At 42.0% G+C, this 21,282-nt stretch overlaps 1 protein-coding gene across 4 annotated transcripts in view; it reads right to left on the reverse strand.

Annotated features, from left to right (window-relative positions):
- LOC115114405 (ras GTPase-activating protein nGAP-like) overlaps nt 1–21,282 on the reverse strand; it is a 94,307-nt gene that overhangs the window by 55,434 nt on the left and 17,591 nt on the right. For 2 of the 4 annotated variants that reach the window (XM_065013415.1, XM_029642597.2), the window contains exon 1: nt 12,170–12,899. The exons of 1 other annotated variant lie outside the window; for it this stretch is intronic. In XM_065013415.1, coding sequence (XP_064869487.1) covers nt 12,170–12,713 — 544 coding nt within the window. In that variant the 5' untranslated portion in view covers nt 12,714–12,899. Of the gene's footprint in view, nt 1–12,169; nt 12,902–21,282 lie in introns of those variants that run through there. One more of the 4 variants, XM_065013416.1, reaches the window with a different exon arrangement.

The raw sequence follows: 21,282 nt of genomic DNA on the forward strand, positions 1-21,282 counted from the left end.
ATCTCCTTTGACTAACAAGGTTGAGTCCAAAGGAGGCCCTATTCCCAGAGGTTCATGTACTACCTCGCAGGTCGGTCATTGGGAGCGTCCCAAATGACACCCTATTCCTTATATAGTGTAGTGCATTATGTAGGGAAAAGGGTACCATTTGGGAGACCTATGCTGCCCCTCCCCCCTCCATGTTAACTGGCCACAACCCTGTAATGTACTCCAATAGCAATAAGGAGTGCTGAACAAAAGGACAGAGTGCAATGACGAAGGCTGATAGCAAATAGTTTTTTACAACGCCGGCTCATCAAACACGGATGTAATGACAGAGTAAACAGACATGTTTTTATAGTGTCTGACTAGAGATGGTAATGTGCAGTCTTTTGGCCGCAGCACTGTGTTGGAGACTGCTCCACACACACACACACACACGGAATATAGAAGACGTGGGCAAGGGGGGAACGTAATCCAGAGATAGCGTAGGCTGCTTTGAATAGGATGGCTGGCTGCATGTATTCATTGTTTATGTTCAACATATGGGTATGTGAGCTGAGAGCTCAAATTAGACACTCTGTGCCAGTTGACTAATTGACTGGAGAGGAGTGAACAGCTCCTTTTGAATCTGGCCAACTTTCCCATACACAGATTACAGACGAGAGGGAATGAGATATTTTTTTCTTTCAGACATGCGGTACAATTTATCACTCATCATTTCCGAAATACAGGGACTTCAAGTTATTTTGAGACAAAAGAATGAACTAAACTTGAGTGTGTCATCACTGGAAGTGTGTCATTAAATCTTCAACACTGAAAAGAATAAAACTGCATCCACCGTTGTTTTCCCCATCCCATGATAGCACTGTACTGTACCATGGTAGTCTATACAGAGAAGAAATGTACCCGTTACCAGATATTCCTGTATGCATATTAAATCATGTACCACAAAGGTTCACTGCCTCAACACCCAAGAGAACAGAATCTTCTCTCACCTGCTACTGTTCAAATGTAGCCGGCTACTGTGTGAAATTGCCACGTTTCTCAAGGGAATTCAAGAAGGCCACAAATTCCACAAAATAGCCTCACCTAAGCAGGAGTAAAAAAACAAATTGGAGTATTCTGCGTTTCTCCTGTAAGAATATCCAACTACCACATCCACAGAAACCCTTACACTCGTCACTAACTAGGCCTAATTACCAACAGTCTATTGACAGGCTGCATCAGCCAACAGGCTGTATCATAACCGGCCGTGATTGGGTGTCCCATAGGGCGGTGCACAATTGGCCCAGCGTTGTACGGGTTTGGTCGGTGTAGGCCGTCACTGTAAATAAGAATTTGTTCTTAACTTACTTGCCAAGTTAAATAAAGGTTACATAAACAAATATATTTAAGGTAGATGTGACCATTTAGTCAGAAGACTGCTGTTGCAAATTCATCTCACTATATAACGCATCTATGTTCGACTGCAGAAGCCTGTTGGCCTGGTTGGTTTAAGACCATATGCTATCTGATGTCCCCATCCCATTTTCAGGACTGAGGCAGTGCAAGTACTTCAGTGACGACTCAAACGGGCATAATTTGATTTGGTTTCATTTGCACTCATAAAGCGGTAGAATATCCAAGAAATATTAATTATATAAGCAATGTCAATGTGATCAACACCAGCAAAACTGTAGGCTAGCAAAGACGGATTTTAATTCAATCAAAATGGCCGGTTTCCCAGACACAGGATGGGCCCTAAACCGAGTCCTGGACTAAAAAGCACTTTCAATGAAGAATCTCCACAGCATGCTTTTGTCCAGGACTAGGCCTAATCTGTACCTGGGATATCAGACCCCAAAAAACGCATTTGGGGGTTTATAAAATCTGATGGGGACTTGTACTGAGTTGTGTGGGTGCAACAAAGCAGTTAATTCAATGACAGAACAGGAAACACGTTCCCCCTCACTGAACACCCCCTGGAAACAGACCGACAGAGGGCTTAAGGTCCTATATCTGTCACTGACACTTTGATAGTTACAGTAAGTTCAATGAAAAGCATTAATGATCAGAGCCACTTTTATGGCACATTTCCATCCAGGATTTACCCAAAAGACTCCATCCATCTACGCGGGCCGGTACCAGTGTCTCACTTGGGCCATGGCTCCAGTGGACCTGCTCTCACTTGGAGCCAAAGCCAGGCCACTGGTATTTTTCACCCTGCATTTACATAACAATGGCCAACTCTGAACTTTAACACCTTCTCACAAAGCAACTGGGTTGATTATGCAGAGGTTGTTGATTCTGCTCTTCACAATTCCTCACTGTCAGCCCTAGCTATGGAAACAATTTCTCTAGTGTAACATAAGGGTGTATACACTAGTGGAACACTGTTGTTACAGTCAACAAGCAGCAAAAGAGTCAACTTCTCTAGACAAGAGAGAAGTCTCTGTGTGTCTGTTTGTCTGTGTGTGATTGCTGCCTGGCCTAAGTGAGCGTCAGGAGAAAAGAAATGGAGACAAATCATCAGACCAGCTCCCCAGCTCACAGAGAGGTAATGCTTTTGGTTATTGAGTAATGAGGTCGTCACTGTGTGGGTGTCCTAGAGTTGAGCCCCCATACTGCCATATGCTTGTTTGTGAGGCATACGGGTCTGAAAACAATTAGCAGCGAAGTCTTGCCAGCTGGAAGTTAAAGAACGTTGCCAGTTTGTGACCCGGAGGGGGTCAAAGCAAAGTACACAAATAGTGGCAACAGTGAGAGAAACAGAGGTCCTCTGACTGGGTCTGTGTCTACAATACATGTGTGAAAGACAGAAAGAGAGAAACAGAGGTCCTCTGACTGGGTGTGTGTCTACAATACATGTGTGAAAGACAGAAAGAGAGAAACAGAGGTCCTCTGACTGGGTCTGTGTCTACAATACATGTGTGAAAGACAGAAAGAGAGAAACAGAGGTCCTCTGACTGGGTGTGTGTCTACAATACATGTGTGAAAGACAGAAAGAGAGAAACAGAGGTCCTCTGACTGGGTCTGTGTCTACAATACATGTGTGAAAGACAGAAAGAGAGAAACAGAGGTCCTCTGACTGGGTGTGTGTCTACAATACATGTGTGAAAGACAGAAAGAGAGGACAGCGAGGGAGAGAGAGAATGTGTGACTGGAACTAAGGCAACTGGCACTTGTGGCATCTATGAATACTCTGGTCAGTCCTCAACCAGGCAGAGATGTCCAGCTGCAGGCCCTGACCAAGCCCAGTCCACATGGCCAGGGAGAAACCCAACCCTCCAGAGGCCTGTCTGGAATGTCTGAGAACCAGGGTGAGGTTCTACCACCTGTCCAGGGTGGGGTTTCAGGGGCATACTTTGGTTGCTCATCACTGCCAATACAGGATAGATCGTCCTCAACACACACACATAGACCAGGGTTTCCGTTATCCGGTAATAGCTGGCTTTTGGCCTATAAAAATTTAAAAAGACTAAAAACTTAATTGCCAATTGTCCAGGAGAAGAAAAAAATACTATTGTGGAAAATAATGCTTTTTAGCATTTCCATTGATGGATATCCATTTACCTGGTCATGCTTATCGTTCTATAGGTTCATTTGCATAATTTAGTGGAATTAAATTGCCGTGTGTGTAGACCAAAGTATATTTGTAATGCATCTTATTCAATCACACGCAGACAGCATACAGATCGAGTCTTTAAGCAGAAAATCTGTCCGACAGCGCGAGAGCTGCAGCAGCCATCTCAAACAAAGGAAGGCAGGCTTCACCTCACACGACCCTTTGCAATGACCTGGAGGCAGTAGGCTATGCATTCAGAAAAATAAATACTTAATTGTTTGAAACGTGAACTCTTTTAATACATATTATGAGACATGTCTTTACCTTGCTTCAAAGTAGCCTGTTAGACCTCCTCTCTCAACATTTCTAATGGATTTTTTTTAAAATTTGAAATCTCTGTCACATGAAACTGCGCACACGTGCAGTGCCCTTTTGACAACGAATTCCTGCTAATTACATTATGGAACAACTGCCTACTGCTTTGTGCGCATTGCTGCACTATAATGTAAAGAAATTGTTTATCAACATTTTAAGCTAAACGTTCTGATCTGTTGCATCAGACTCATTGCTTTTTAACATGTTGTTTATGCAGCATAGGCCTACTGGTTGTATGAATTTGGAATCCATCTCCCCACAACTGTCCCAGAGTCCATTTCTTTATTGACAAGCTGACTAACAGAATAGGTCAACTTTTCTACTATGGGGGATAGTAAATTGGCATAGGCTAGTGATTTTACTGTTCGTTACTTGTCTTGTTGACTGAGGAAAAGGAAAACTGCACATCCGAATTCGGTAAGAAGAACCGTTCGCACATCGTTGCGTCCTTGACTTGGAAGTTCTATTAATATGAATTACCATATAACCTAAATGGGATTTCTATCATTCTGAGCACCGTGGGTGGACACCCTAATCAGGTCACGCACCCAATGCATATTTGTCTGGCAGATTTCCCAAATTTCTGAAAAAAAATGGCTGGTCAAATGTACAGCACCTCATTTTCCTAACACAAACCCTAACACAGACATTCACACACACAGACCTATTTGTAATGCAGTCGGCATATAGGATCTTGAACTTCTCCTTTGCGGCTCAAACTAGAGAATTCACTTCTATTTTCCCAGGAAAAAAAGCTTAAAGGCGAACATGGTTTCTCGAGAAAAAAAAAAGTTAGTTTGGTTTTGACCTCTCCAGAAGTAGACTATAAGCCTACTGAATTTGCTTACGGCTGTGATTAAAAACAGGGAAGTAAGCAACTGTTTGGAAATATCTTAAATATGGTGGGGAATATCCTGCCAAATTACCACAGTGCTCACGCAGTGTTTTCTTTCTGATGGGGGGAAACTGTTTGGAGGCATTTACCACTTGTTTAAAGACATCTAAAAAACAACGTCCTTTAGCTCAAGGGTGACTCACCACGCCGAATAACATAACACAATTATCACGTGGGACATAAACCTACATTTTAGGCTGCAACCCGGTAAAAGCGTAATACATTTCGCCACACGTAATTCCCATAGTGTTTGCTGCCAGGTGGGTCCACACCCAGAGCCTCTACTACATAGGGCAATAGAGGATGCTCTGTGTGCGCCAACAATCTTAACCTCAAGCCCTACACAGACGGAGACCAACCTATACCTATGTGTAAGCAATAGCCAGGTCGCTGTGGCAACCAGTAAATAAAAGCAGCTCCTCCAATGACAATGGCCTGACATCTCCTTTATCCAGAAAACCTGGCCAACAGGTGGGGAGAGGGAGGAAAGAGAGGAGGGTTTAGAATACAAACAGACACAAACAGAGAGAGGTGTGGTACTGAAACTGACCTACTGTACACAGCTACACGCACGCAGTCTGTCACTAAAGAAAAAAAAAAACTCACCACAAAATTGGGAATAGGACATAATAGCTGTATTGTTCTCCCTATATTACAGGGGCTTAACTACAATAGCTGAAATGCAGGCCTTTGTATCCCAGAAGACAAAAGCAAGCTATTCAAGAACATTGCATATTAACAACAGTAATTGGTAGCTGGAGCGATAGAGGTGGAGCCTGACTCAAAAGGAAGAAATTATTGCAATTAACTGATTGGCTCGTGAACGTGGCCCTGTCTTTATTGAATTGTGTGGCATTCCAGCTGTAAGCCATGTGGGACCACAGAGTGGAGGTTGATTCAGGGTTTTTTGTTATGCTTTCTTAGTATAGAGGGCTATCTGTAATCACAGTAAGGTGTTCTCGCTCTCTGACCAGCTGCTCCCTGAAGGGGGTAGGAAGACACTAGACAGACTAGGGTTGCGTCTCTATTCCCTATGGGCCCTGGTCATAGGGTGCCATTTGGGACGCACATTACATACGGCTGCTTTCCCCAAAGATAATATATGATAAAGCAGCGTAGGCCATATAGATAAATCATTGTTCATCTCTATGGCATAGGTTACAACAGACAAATAGTTTCCTTTTAGAGGAGTCAAGTGATTCAAGACTGCGCGTTGACGCCTCAGTTCTAGCCACAAACTCACCCCTGCCTCACAATCATCACAAAAAGATACCTAGAGCCCAGTGCTTTTTATAGTAATTTGCACAAGTGTCATGTTTAGATAATTGCACATCTAAAACATGCTTTTTTATTTAACTAGGCAAGTCAGTTACGAACAAATTCTTATTTACAATGCCGGCCTACACCGGCAAAACCAGGACGACACTGAGCCAATTGTGCGCCGCCTATGGGACTCCCAATCACAGCCGGTTGTGATACAGCCTGGATTTGAACCAGGATGTCTGAAGTGACGCCTCTAGCACTGAGATGCAGTGCCTTAGACCGCTGTGCCACTCGGGAGGCCAATACAGAGGATAGATGTATATGTGAATGAATGTATGACCATCTGAGCATAAACAACTTATCTCGGCAAAGCAGTGGCACTCCATTTCTAATCAGGCATGCATGAGTAAAGGAACATGACAGGAATTCAGCTAGCTTAAATGCTGACATTCACAATCGAGATGGGCATGTTCATGCACCATAAAAAGCCCTAAAAATAAGTCCCATTCCATTCTATTAAATGCACAGCGCTACTGGAGTGAGTGAAATTGTTTTACAAGCTCAACCCACAGACATGTCTGGATATATATTTTTATTTTTTATTTAACCTTTACTTAATTAGGAAAGTCAGTTAAGAACAAATTCTTATTTACAATGATGGCCTACCCCGGCTAAACCCGTAAGATGCTGGGCCAATTGTGCGCCGCCCTATGGGACTCCCAATTGCGGCTGGATGTGATACAGCCTGGAATCGAACCAGGGACTGTAGTGACACCTCTTCAACTGAGATGCAGTGCCATAGACCGCTGCACCACGAATTGGAAAGTTCACACGTTTATAAAATGTAAAGATGTATACAGTTGAAGTCTGAATTTTACACACACTTAGGTTGGAGCCATTAAAACTCATTTTTCAACGACTCCACAAATTCCTTGTTAACAAACTATAGTTTTGGCAAGTTGGTTAGGACATCTCCTTTGTGTATGACACAAGTAATTTTTCCAAAAATTGTTTACAGACAGATTATTTCACTTATAATTCACTGTATCACAATTCCAGTTGGTAGTTAACATACACTAAGTTGACTGTGCCTTTAAACAGCTTGGAAAATTCCAGAAAATTATGTCATGGCTTTAGAAGCTTCTGATAGGCTTCTAAATCATTTGAGTCAATTGGAGGTGTACCTGTGGATGTATGTCAAGGCCTACCTTCAAACTCAGTGCCTCTTTGCTTGACATCATGGGAAAATCAAAAGAAAATCAGACAAGACCTCAGAAAATAAATTGTTGACCTCCACAAGTCTGGTTCATCCTTGGGAGCAATTTCCAAATGCCTGAAGGTACCACGTTCATCTGTACAAACAATAGTATGCAAGTATAAACACCATGGGACCACGCAGCCGTCATACCACTCAGGAAGGAGACGCGGTCTGTCTCCTAGAGATGAACGTACTTTGGTGCAAAAAGTGCAAATCAATCCCAGAACAGCAGCAAAGGACCTTGTGAAGATGCTGGAGGAAACGGGTACAAAAGTATCTATATCCACAGTAAAAACGAGTCCATATCGACATAACCTAAAAGGCCGCTCAGCAAGTAAGAAGCCACTGCTCCAAAACCGCCACAAAAAAGACAGACTACGGTTTGCAACTGCACATGGGGACAAAGATGGTACTTTTTGGAGAAATGTCCACTGGTCTGATGAAACACAAATAGAACTGTTTGGCCATAATGATCATCGTTATGTTTGGAGGAAAAAGGGGGAGGCTTGCAAGCAGAACAACAACATCACAACCGTGAAGCACGGGGGTGGCAGCATCATGTTGTGGGGGTGCTTTGCTGCAAGAGGGACTGGTGCACTTCACAAAATAGATGGCATCATGAGATAGGAAAATTATGTGGATATATTGAAGCAACATCTCAAGACATCAGTTAAGCTTGGTCGCAAATGGGTCTTCCAAATGGACATTGACCCCAAGCATACTTCCAAAGTTGTGGCAAAATGGCTTGAGGACCACAAAGTCAAGGTATTGGAGTGGCCATCACAAAGCCCTGACCTCAATCCTATAGAAAATCTGTGGGCAGAACTGAAAAAGCATGCGTGTGAGCAAGGTGGCCTACAAACCTGACTCCGTTACACCAGCTCTGTCAGGAGGAATGGGTCAATATTCACACAACTTATTGTGGGAAGCTTGTGGAAGGCAACCCCAAAACTTTGACGCAAGTTAAACAATTTAAAGGCAATGCTACCAAATACTAATTGAATGTATGTAAACGTCTGACCCACCGAGAATGTGAGGAAATAAATAAAAGCTGAAATAAATCACTCTATTACTCTCTCTACTATTATTCTGACATTTCACATTCTTAAAATAAAGTGGTGATCCTACCTGACCTAAAACAGGGAATTTTTTACTCTGATTAAATGTCAGGAATTGTGAAGAACTGAGTTAAAATGTATTTGGCAAAGGTGTATGTAAACTTCCGACTTCAATTGTGTGTGTGTGATATATATATATATGTATATATACAAATCTACATTAGTCCTACCTACATAGACATAGGTACCTCATGGGACAAGTATTTCTAGCTGTCCAAAAACAGTCACAATAAATAATTTGTATTCAGTGCAGGACGATGGGGATAAATGCTCTTTGTTCCCGTGGTGAGCTCACTCCAGAACTCAATGACATTGTTAAATATTTAAATACGCTGCCATTAGTGAGGTTTCTCACATTTGCATGGGCTTCTTTTTTCCTTGTTTCAAAAGGGTCAACCCTCTGTGCTTGGAGCATGGGAAGGGGTGGAGTCTCTGAGGTCGAAGGTGAGGGATAATGTGTGCATCCCAAATGGCACACTACTCACTATATAGAGCACTACTTTTGAACAGGGCCCATAGGGAATCACCCAATGTCATTTCTTATCACGTTAAGCCTATAGCCTATTAGATAAGCACAGGTTCATCGTTCAGTGAAGAGGTGCGCAGACAGACACACAAGCTTATCTCACATAAACATCAAGCACGTTGTGCATATCTGAAAATGGCACACTACTCACTATATAGAGCACTACTTTTGAACAGGGCCCATAGGGAATCACCCAATGTAATTTCTTATCACGTTAAGCCTATAGCCTATTAGATAAGCACAGGTTCATCGTTCAGTGAAGAGGTGCACAGACAGACACACAAGCTGATCTCACATAAACATCAAGCACGTTGTGCATATCTGACACACACATTCTTCCCTTTTTCAGAACAGTGGTCCATCACAACAGATGTCTCTTTTAATACATAAAGCCCCCCCTACCAGGCCTCATTCCGGTAGATGCCCCAAATTAAATGCAAAGCTACGGTTAGTTTTCCCAGGACTGGATGCAAACGTTGGCCCAAGCTTTGAAAGGTTAATGAGCTCTTAGGTGCTGCTGCCACATTCTTTTTGTTATAGCATGGTACATTTATTTGCAGAGGGGCATTTGCATACGAAAGGTGGGGTAATGCAGTTTCCCCTCCGCATTCAGCAGGCTCTGTTTTTGTGAGCACTCACAGAGCAACCAACCTTTGAAATGTAATATATTTGGCTGGAAGATGCGCAAGGCAATCTAATTTAGAACAGGCGGGAGGCATGAGACTAACTGAACATTTTTAGTTCAGGCACATGGTTGCATACCGTTTTATTGTCCTCCAATTAGGATTAGTTTCAATTCATTTCCATGAGAGAAGCCTCAGCTGACTGCTTGGTGTGAGAAATGTAGGCAGGCCTGAGGGAGGTTCTGTGAATCTACAATGCGGAAGCCCACGTTGCTTACACTATCAAGGAGAAGTGAAACATCAAATGGAGAGCATTGTGGTTTCATGTCATAGTGAGCCTACAGTTACAGGCTAGTACAGCGGGCTCCATGGAGGCTTCCTTACACTTATGTTGAAATGTTTGAGAACACTGCTGCATAATAAGGATGATTACCACACAGGCAATACCCTCCCCCACCCCCTACATACCCCCCCTCTCAATAAACTAAACATGTTACAAATACACAGGAAGCCATTTTTGTGACAGCGTAAATTGTCCACAGGGCCTAGTGGACTACACCTTCAGACCCTTAGAAAAAGTAGGAATATTTACACATCTTAGACCACAGTGTCGTGAGACTTACTACACAAAAGCTAGGGTGTCCAATCAAAAACGCACCTTTAGACCAATGGGTAAAATTATGTTCATTGTGTAGATAATCCTCTAAGAAAACCAATGGTCCAAACCTTATATCACCATCATAATCCGTTCAAAAGTATTTTCATATTTTTGTGCACGCTTTACATATGAATTTGAAATTCTTTTTACTTTTATTTTTCCAAAAACAAGCGTCTGTGTGAAATTCCAGGCTTTTTATTTTCAATTCAGCTCGTGTCACGCTAACTTTGCTTTTTGCGACACGCGGAAACAACTTTGAAGACGGCGACGACCACAAAATGTAAAATCCTCAAAAGAGAAACCTGCAACCCCAATGTCAACAGAGCTCAGTGCTTATTATCGGATGTATTACTTTATTAAATCCAATTTTTTGGATACAATGTTAATGACATGTTAGAGAAAGACCCTACTGAACGATTCAGAACATGAATAACCACATTTGTCTTGGTAAAATGCATTTTTTAACATAAGGAAGTGAAATTTAAATCACCAAAGTGTGTTTTCCCCTACAAAAGCCAATGTAACACATCAGTCCTAACCAACCCTACAACAGTTCTTTTTGAGGAAATCTGGCCCCAATGTTCCCTTATGACTCATTTCAGGAACATGAAATAGAAGAACGCCAAACCACGGTTGAATAAGCATTGTCATTTCTGCTCTTGAATTACAGTTGGCCTAAATGCATGTGTGACCTGAGCATACACACTGCAGATGTGCTGTGGGGTGAAAGATATCCGCGAATGTTTCCATTCATTTCAGCATGACAAATCAACAGGGCTATCACGCACCGCTCAATTCTCATATGCTGATGGGAAATAAAATACCATGGTTCTTCAGATCAGAAACGATCTAGCAATTTTCAGGCAAGATATTTCTTCCTTTTCATGCTGTTTGTCGGGAATAGGAAGACAAAATGCAGTAGGCGGCGGACACTCTGGTTAATGGTATCTTCTAAATGACTAAAATGTACACACCTGTATTGCCGTAAATAATAACAACAGAAATCTAAATGGGGCACTATTAGAATAATTGTCCCTATGTCAATCTAAAGAGGATGGACAGAGAGAGAGAGAGAGAGAGAGAGAGAGAGAGAGAGAGAGAGAGACACACCCCACAGAACCCCAGGACAGCAGCACAATTAGACCCAAGCAAATCATGAGAAAACAAAAAGATAATTACTTGACACATTGGAAAGAATTAGCAAAAAAAACAAGAGTAAATAAGAATGCTATTTGGCCCTAAACAGAGAGTACACAGTGGCAGAATACCTGACCACTGTGACTGACCCAAACTTAAGGAAAGCTTTGATTATGTAGACTCAGTGAGCATAGCCTTGCTATTGAGAAAGGCCGCCATAGGCAGACATGGCTCTCAAAAGAAGACAGGCTATGTGCACATTGCCCACAAAATGAGGTGGAAACTGAGCTGCACTTCCTAACCTGCCCAATGTATGACCATATTAGAGACACATATTTCCCTCAGATTACACAGATACACGAAGAATTCGAAAACAAACCCAATTTTGATAAACTCCCATATCTACTGGGTAAAATTCCAATGTGCCATCACAGCAGCAAGATTTGTGACCTGTTGCCACAAGAAAAGGGCAACAAGTGAAGAACAAACACCATTGTAAATACAACCCATATTTATGCTAATTTATTTTCTCTTGTGTACTTTAACCATTTGTACATTGTTCCAACACTGTAAATATACATAATTACATTTTTTAATGTCTTTATTCTTTTGAAACTTCTGTATGTGTAATTTTATTGTTTATTTCACTTTTGTATATTATCTACCTCACTTGCTTTGGCAATGTTAACACGTTTCCCATGCCAATAAAGCCCCTTAAATTGAATTGAGAGATTGAGAGAGTGAGTGACTGAGTGAGAGAGTAGAGAGAGTAGAGAGAGAGCTCTCCTACCAGGCACTTGGTTCTCAGGGTCTGGCTCATCCTTGATGCTGAGAATCCTACTGATCCTCTGTGATACAGAGGACAACAGGCCGTGGACAAAGGGGACATTTTGCTCCTGCTCGTCTAAGCGCACCTTCCTGACTGCAGTCTGCTTTGTGCTGCTGCCAGCCCCTGGCTCTGACACAGACCTTTGGTAGGGAATCAGGGAGAGCAGAGACCGCTTCCTCCCCTGCCCACTGTGCTGCTCCACAGGTCCGGTACTGCTGGTGGTGGTGGTAGTCCTCCTAGGTAGACTCAATACCCTGAAGTGGATAGGTTCCATTACGATGTGATCATTACTGTCCAACCTCGGCACGTTTGGTATTTTAGGTGTCAGCCTGGCAGAGGTCCTCCACTCGTAGCCGCTCAGTGGCTGCTCAGGAGAGGACTTGGAGTGCTGCTTCAGCCAGCGCGTTCTGTAATGGTGCCAGTGGTAAGAACCCTCCATGCCAAACTGAGGTGGTTTCCGACCGGATTGTCTGCTGTGCTCTGGAAACTTTCTCGGTAGACTCATAATCGAATGTAAACCTAAAAGCTTTCAGATGAAGGTCACCATCGAATGGCTGCTAAACCTGATGGTTGTTTGACAGCTTTGTAATATTTTAACAGACTACAGCGACCATTTCTTTGTGTATTGGTAATGTTCCGTATTTGAGTAGTACGTTTCAGGTCTGAGAGTTCAGTATCTTGCTTACTGGCTGACTGTAGCCTTCCTGAGAGGAAGTGGGGTGTCAGATGTATACGTAAGCTTCCTTAGACGCTCCAATCAGATGCTATTATACTGTAGGCCTCAGGTTGTGGTTTTCCGTATCAACAGTCAAGATTTTTTTTAGATCGGTCTTGGAGATCTTGTTAAAAGATGGAAAGGACTGTTTGTTGTCATTACGGCGCCATGATATGAATATACATTTTTCATAGACGTCACAAACACCCCGAAGACTAGGCAATGTTTCTCAATCAGATGTTCCAACAAAATATTGCATTACGTACATTGTGTAACTTCCACTGTCAGCATAACAGTCTAGACAGCATAAATAGGCCACAATACTGCTGCAATCCATTTGCTACAAAACACATTATGTCGGCTAAATTAAATTAGACCTCTGCCATTCACTGGAGTCCTTCACACATTTAAAATGTAAGTGTGAAGAAGACCTCCAGAGGGGTTTTTAGTTGTAGGGCATAATTAACCAACGTTATACTTGAGAGCAAAAGAAAAAAACATTATGCCTTTTGACATTTCAAGTACGCCTAATTTAAAACAGGAGATGGGAGCATTAGTAAGTAATTCAAACAATTTATGATTGTCAAGGGAGTGCCATTAACTCTGGGGAACTGGAGGGGGTGCCATTAACTCCGTGGAACTGGAGGGGGTGTCTAACACCGGGGAACATAACAGTTTCCATGATGGGGACTGTGTGTGTCAATGGATGCTGAAGTAGTTTAGCGCATACACTCATCGAGTTAAGAGCGAAAAGTGCAGCACTGGCAATTCCACAGTGAAGTGGTCCTGAACATGGAAAATGTTTTGATTACACATGTTCTCATGGGTATACTTCCTATTCAATACCCAGTACTAGCATTCACAAAATGTTGGCTATTGGAGTCATTCCTCAAATATCAATCATAACATCCATTCAACCCAGCCACTGTGGCATTTTCCATCATCAACTACCACATGACGTAGACCATGTGGCTTATACAGTGGGGAGAACAAGTATTTGATACCTGCTAAATTGGCAGTGTTTTCCTACTTACAAAGCATGTAGAGGTCTGTAATTTTTAATCATAGGTACACTTCAACTGTGAGAGACGGAATCTAAAACAAAAATCCAGAAAATCACATTGTATGATTTTTAAGTAATTAATTAGCATTTTATTGCATGACATAAGTATTTGATACATCAGAAAAGCAAAACTTAATATCTGGTACAGAAACCTTTGTTTGCAATTACAGAGATCATATGTTTCCTGTAGTTCTTGACCAGGTTTGCACACACTGCAGCAGGGATTTTGGCCCACTCCTCCATACAGACCTTCTCCAGATCCTTCAGGTTTCGGGGCTGTCGCTGGGCAATACGGACTTTCCGCTCCCTTCAAAGATTTTCTATTGGGTTCAGGTCTGGAGACTGGCTAGGCCACTCCAGGACCATGAGATGCTTCTTATGGAGCCACTCCTTAGTAGCCCTGGCTGTGTGTTTCAGATCGTTGTCATGCTGGAAGACCCAGCCACGACCCATCTTCAATGCTCTTACTGAGGGAAAGAGGTTGTTGGCCAAGATCTTGCGATACATGGCCCAATCTATCCTCCCCTCAATACGGTGCAGTCGTCATGTCCCCTTTGCAGAAAAGCATCCTCAAAGAATGATGTTTCCACATCCATGCTTCACGTTTGGGATGGTGTTCTTGGGGTTTTACTCATCCTTCTTCTTCCTCCAAACACAGCAAGTGGAGTTTAGACCATAAAGCTCTATTTTTGTCTCATCAGACCACATGACCTTCTCCCATTCCTCCTCTGGATCATCCAGATGGTCATTGGCAAACTTCAGACAGGCCTGGACATGCGCTGGCTTGGGCAGGGGGACCTTGTGTGCGCTGCAGGATTTTAATCCATGACGGCGTAGTTTGTTACTAATGGTTTTCTTTGAGACTGTGGTCCCAGCTCTCTTCAGGTCATTGACCAGGTCCTGCCATGTAGTTCTGGGCTGATCCCTCACCTTCCTCATGATCATTGATGCCCTACGAGGTGAGATCTTGCTTGGAGCCCCAGACCGAGGGTGATTGACCGTCATCTTGAACTACTTCCATTTTTTAAATAATTGCTCCAACAGAGTTGTTGCCTTCTCACCAAGCTGCTTGCCTATTGTCCTGTAGCCCATCCCAGCCTTGTGCAGGTCTACAATTTTATCCCTGATGTCCTTACACAGCTCTCTGGTCTTGGCCATTGTGGAGAGGTTGGAGTATGTTTGATTGAGTGTGTGGAGAGGTGTCTTTTATACAGGTAACACGTTCAAACAGGTGCAGTTAATACAGGTAATGAGTGGAGAACAGGAGGGCTTCTTAAAGAAAAACTAACAGGTCTGTGAGAGCCGGAATTCTTACTGGTTGGTAGGTGATCAAATACTTATGTCATGCAATAAAATGCAAATGAATTACTTAAAAATCATACAATGTGATTTTCTGGATTTTTGTTTTAGATTCCGTCTCCCACAGTTGAAGTGTACCTATGATTAAAAAAAATTACAGACCTCTACATGCTTTGTAAGTAGGAAAACCTGCAAAATCAGCAGTGTATTAAATACTTGTTCTCCCCACTGTATGTCACTCACTCGGCTGCCGGCCACCCCGAACCGAATGGCATGGTGTCATAAATATTCATGTGTCCTGCTAAATGCGGTGCCCTGGCTGGGCCCCAGTCCTCTGTGATCAGAGAGGAAATGGGAGAGGAGTCCCACTGGGGGCTAGCTACAGGCCATAGTCACTCCGCCTTGCCTTTGTCATCGGGGCTTATTGGAGTGCACATCCTTATCAGGGACAGAAATGGAGGGGGCACAACTTGAAACCCACCACAGCAAGACTGACGATTGAAAACCTTGATATGGATGCTTTAGTTTTAGAAGAAAGAAAAGCATGGCTGTGTCACAAGTGGCACAATATTTCCTTAGTATATAGACTACCGAAACTGGTTCAGTTATGGCCTAAAATAAGTGTTCATATGGGTAGAATATTGTAACCTAGGCCTATATACATTTGTTCATATAGGCAGAATATTGTATATAAATTAATTCATTAATATGGTTATATAAAGGCTGAAGGATAAAAAACAGCCTATACTATATATTTGACTATATCTAGTTTCTGTAATATAGTTTCATTTTAAATATTGTATTTTCTCTAGTTTTCACACCATCCATCAACACCAACCAATCACTATAAAACAAAAATGCTTTATTTATAAACAAAAAGGCTTAGAAAAATACAAATTATTGGGCAAGTATGCCTAAAACATTTAATTAAGTATGACCTAAAACTAGAGCCGTCTCTTAGGCATCATGGTCTTTTAGGTAACAATACATTCTAATAACGTTTAAGCTGTCCAAAATTGTGTGACATAAAAAAACACTTTTCGTTCCTTGTATTAATGGCAGTGTTTGCCTTTCAATATAATAAGCATCTTTCTGTGAAATTAGACATTTTTTTTAAATCAGCTGATTCATTTTTGTTGGTGTTGAACGACAAACAGTTGTGAAATACAGTGCCTTGAGGAAACATTCATACCTCTTGAAGTAATCCACATTTTGTTGTGTTTCAGTCCGAATTTAAAATGGATTAAATAGTTTTTTTTCTAAACCATCTATATATACACACACACACACAACACCCCATAATGACAAAATGAAAACATGTTTTAGAAATTTCTGCAAATTTATTCAAAATGAAATACATAAGTATTCACACCCCTGAGATAATACTTTATAGAAGCACCTTTAGCAGCGATGAGTCTGAGTCTTTGTGGGGAAGTCTCAGAGCTTTCCACACCTGGACTGTGCAACATTACAATTGTTTATTTATTTTGTATTATTCTTCAAGCTCTGTCAAATTGGTTGTGGATCATTGCTAGGCAACCATTTTCAGGTCTTGCCATAGATTTTCAAACTGATTTAAGTCAACTGTAATTCAGCCACTCCAGAACATTTACTGTCTTCTCAGTATGCAACTCTAGTGTAGATTTGGCCTTACGTTTTGGGTTATTGTCCTGCTGAAAAGTGAATTAATCTCCCAGTGCCTGGTGGAAAGCAGACTGAACCAGGTTTTCCTCTAGGACTTTGCCTGTGCTTAGCGCCATTCTGTTTCTTTTTTATCCTGAAAAACTCCCCGGTCCTTAAAATACAGTCAATCAACGAAACAGCGGGAAAATCATTGGAGCACAAAATGACGTCATTACTCGTCGTCTTCAAATCGGTTTCTTTCAGTCAATACGTCCCGCGAAATGACCCTTCAGGTTTGGTTGTGTTACGAACAAACCAGTTGATTGCAATGAAACCGAACATGACTGGAAAAGTCACGTTCTGTGTGTGTATTTACCTCGAATGTGTCGTCGAAAATGGAATGAGACGGAATTCACGACCCAAGCGGTTCACAAAATGTTTTGTGTTAGGCTATAAAAATGTATTTTATCAAACAAAAAAACATTAATTGTTTAACAATGAGCATTGGGATTGCAAACAGAGGAAGATCAAAGGTAAACAATTTATTTTATTGCAGTTTGTGATTTTGTTACGCCTGTGCTGGTTGAAATAGTTGTTTTTTTATGGGGCTCTATCCTCAGATAATCGCATCGTATTCTTTCGCAGTAAATCCTTTTTTAAATCTGACAACGCAGTTGGATTAGCAAGATTCTAGGCTTTCGACACGTGAGACACTTGTATTTTCATGAATGTTTAATATGACTATTTATGTAGCGATCACCGTATGTTGTCGAATTACAGCCCGCTACCGGGTTCCGTGCGCAGAGAGGTTAACACATAGGGCTCCTGAGTGGCACAGCAGTCTAAGGCACTGCATCACAGTGCTAGAGGCATCACTAGAGACCCTGGTTTGATCGCAGGCTGTATCACAACCGGCCGTGATCGGGAGTCCCATAGGGTGGCGCACAATTGGCCCAACGTCGTCCGGGTTAGGGGAGGGTTTGGCTGGAGTAGGCCATCACTATAAATAAGAAATTTGTTCTTGACTGACTTGCCTAGTTAAATAAAGGTTAAATAAAAACATAATGCAGCCACGACTATGCTTGGAAATATTGAGGGTGGTACTCAGTAATATGTTGTGTTGTTTTTGCCCCAAACATAACACTTTGTATAAATAAAAAAAGTGAATTGCTTTGCCCCATTTTTGCAGTATTACTAACACTAAAATATTTTTTTTAAATCAGAAAAATAAAACACTAATAGAGCGCATTCGGAAAATATTCAGACCCCCTTCGCTTTTTCTACATTTTGCTATATTACAGCCTTATCCTAAAATGGATTAAATACATGTATTTCCTCATCAATCTACACACAACACGCCATAAGACAAATCGAAAACAGGTTTAGAAATGTTAGCAAATGGGGGAGCACGTGATGCCGCGGAGCTGAGCAGACGTTGACAAACCGAGCTCTTCAAAGTTATTCTATTTTTACCTAAATAACAACGTTGAAACAATATTCTAACATTGGCTGATAAATTGTCAAGTACTTACCTTCCCAAAGAGCCATGGACCTCCGACCGAGAGGTAAGAAGGACGACCAAAACGTTGTTGATTCCCAAGATAACGATAACGCTACAGCTAGCAAGATTAGCATTAGCCCTCATAACTCAGACGACAGTTCCAGACTGTTGCTCTCAGCAGCCTCTTGCGAGCCTGCCGACATGCTGGCTACTCTCCTCCGGGAAATTCAGTATGGTAACAGAGGTCTTTCTCTGAAAATTGATAAGAAATCGGCTGAACTCCATTCTTCCATTGACGACCTGAAATCCTCCATGAATGATCTCCTTTTGAGAACGACTGAGGCAGAGTTGCGCATTAGCACAGTTGAAGATACCATCGCTAGACACGACCAGGTCTTGATACAACTGCAAAAGGACAATGCCTACCTCAAAAACAAGGTAGATCAGATGGAGAACCAGAGTAGACGTAGTAATATCCGTGTGGTGGGGTTGAAAGAGGACAGCGAGGGCCGTGACCCGGTCCGTTTCTTCACTCAATGGATCCTGGTGGTCCTAGGCATAATCGACTTCACCAAGCCGCTGGAAATCGAACGCGCCCACAGAACATCAGCGCCGAAACCCCGGCCAGATGAGCCCCCACGAGCCGTCCTGATCAGGTTCCTCCATTTCCAAGACAGAGAGAAGATACTGCAACTCGCAAGAGCCAAAGGGGACATCACCATCGATGGAAAGAGGGTCAGCCTTTTCCCAGATATGAGCGCGGATCTCGCCAGACGCCGCAAGCAGTTCAGACCTGCCGCCAAAGCACTGAAAGAGAAGAACATCACCGGCTACCTCATCCACCCTGCGCGGATGAAAGTTCAGTACAAAGGCCGAAGCCATCTCTTCAACAAACCGGGAGAAGTGCACACCTTTCTCAAAGAACTGAGCAACGTCTGAGCCAGGACGATCTCTCTGGGGGATCAAATTCAGTTCGTTTGTTTTCTCTTATCCGGATTGAACTGCTGGTATCTCCCGGTCACTATAATTGATTTGTACATTTTCAACTAACCGTATCTTCCCGGGGTGAGTTCTATTACATTTACAGGAGAGTATATTTTGGTTTAGTCCATATCTACTGGGCGAAGCAATAAGTGGGTTTAGGCCCACTGCTTTCCCCCTCATTTATGTTAATCTTTCGAAAAGAGACTCAAGCATCCCTTACCGTGGGCAGTAAATATTCAGCCATAAATATCTATTCACAACATTTGTTTTCAATTTAGAGAGCTCGCAGGTTTTAGTTTACGCCAAGGTTTAGCTAGTAAGAGCAAGATGGAAAGCGAGCAGCAACGTATCTCTACAAGGGTATTCATGTTTGATTGTTGGGATTGTTGTTTTAGTCTGACAATCGGGGTGGGTGGGATTTTTATTATTTTTTTCTTCCTTTTTTCTATGTTTATTGTTTCCTTCCTAAAGAGACACAGGTCACTTTTGTGCTCAAACCAAAGTTGAAACATTTCCTAATTATCTGCATATGATAGATTTCTATTCCGTTACATATTTGAAACCCAACCTATGCTTAATCCACTAAAATGTCACATTCAACGTAAAAGGTCTTAACAGCCCGATTAAAAGGAAAAGAGTCTATACATACCTTAAGAAATTAAAGGCTGACATTGTGTTTTTACAAGAAACACATCTTACAGCCAGTGAACACAAGAAATTGAAGAGGGAATGGGTAGGACAAGTTTTTGCATCCTCTTTTAACTCCAAAGCAAGGAGGAACTGCAATTTTGATAAGTAGACACATCCCCTTCTGCGTCAACAACACCATCTCTGATCCCTCTGGCAGGTTTCTTTTGGTGCAGGGGCATATGTTTTCAGAGTCTTGGACCCTATTGAATATTTATGCTCCTAACTTCGATGACCGTATGTTTATTCAGAATGTCTTCCTTCAGGTTGCTCAAGCACCACCAGGATGGCTACTGGTTGGAGGAGATTTTAATTTTTTGCTTAGATACAGTTCTTGATAGGTCTTCTGATAAACCCTCATTTCTTACCAAAGCCGGCAAGCTCACCATGTCATTCATGAAAGATCTCAATTTACTAGACATCTGGAGACAGTTGCACCCACAGGATAGGGACTACTCTTTTTATTCACACCCACGCATAGATAACTTTTTACTTTCGACACAACTGTTTCATAGAGTGTTAGATGTCGAGTATCTCCCCAGATTGCTTAGTGACCATTCTCCTCTGGTATTATCAATCTCCATTCCTACCAAGGTAAATGGAGCATATAGATGGAGACTAAATTCTACACTCCTAAAGCAACCTGAATTTTGTGCATTCATCAAAGAGCAGATCAATATTTTTACTTTGACAAACAAACCCTCTGCTCCTGACAGCTTCATTCTTTGGGACACATTGAAGGCCTATCTGAGGGGACAGATTATTTCCTATACTAAAGGGCTGAAGAAAAAACACGGTGCGGAACTGAGTGCCCTTGAATGTGAAATCTCCGAGCTAGAGAAAACCTACCAAAGAGGCCCGACTAAAGATCTATACAGGCTTTTGGTAAATAAAAAACTTAAATATAATATTCTGAACACATATCAAGCTGAGAGGGCCATCACTAAATCAAAACAGCATTATTATGAGCTTGGAGAGAAAGCTCATAAAGTATTGGCATGGCAACTGAAATCAGAGGAAAGTAAGAGGACAATTAATGCCATAGAAACTCTTACTAATGAGATATCTTTCGACCCTACTGAAATTAATAATACATTTAAGAAATACTATGAAGACCTCTACACTTCCCAATCAAGTGATGATCTATCAGAGACCGACTCCTTTCTCTCCTCTCTCAACCTCCCATGCTTGTCATGGGAAGA

The sequence above is a fragment of the Oncorhynchus nerka genome, linkage group LG9b (genome assembly GCF_034236695.1).
Source record: "Oncorhynchus nerka isolate Pitt River linkage group LG9b, Oner_Uvic_2.0, whole genome shotgun sequence".
In the NCBI taxonomy this organism is placed as follows: Eukaryota; Metazoa; Chordata; class Actinopteri; order Salmoniformes; family Salmonidae; genus Oncorhynchus; species Oncorhynchus nerka.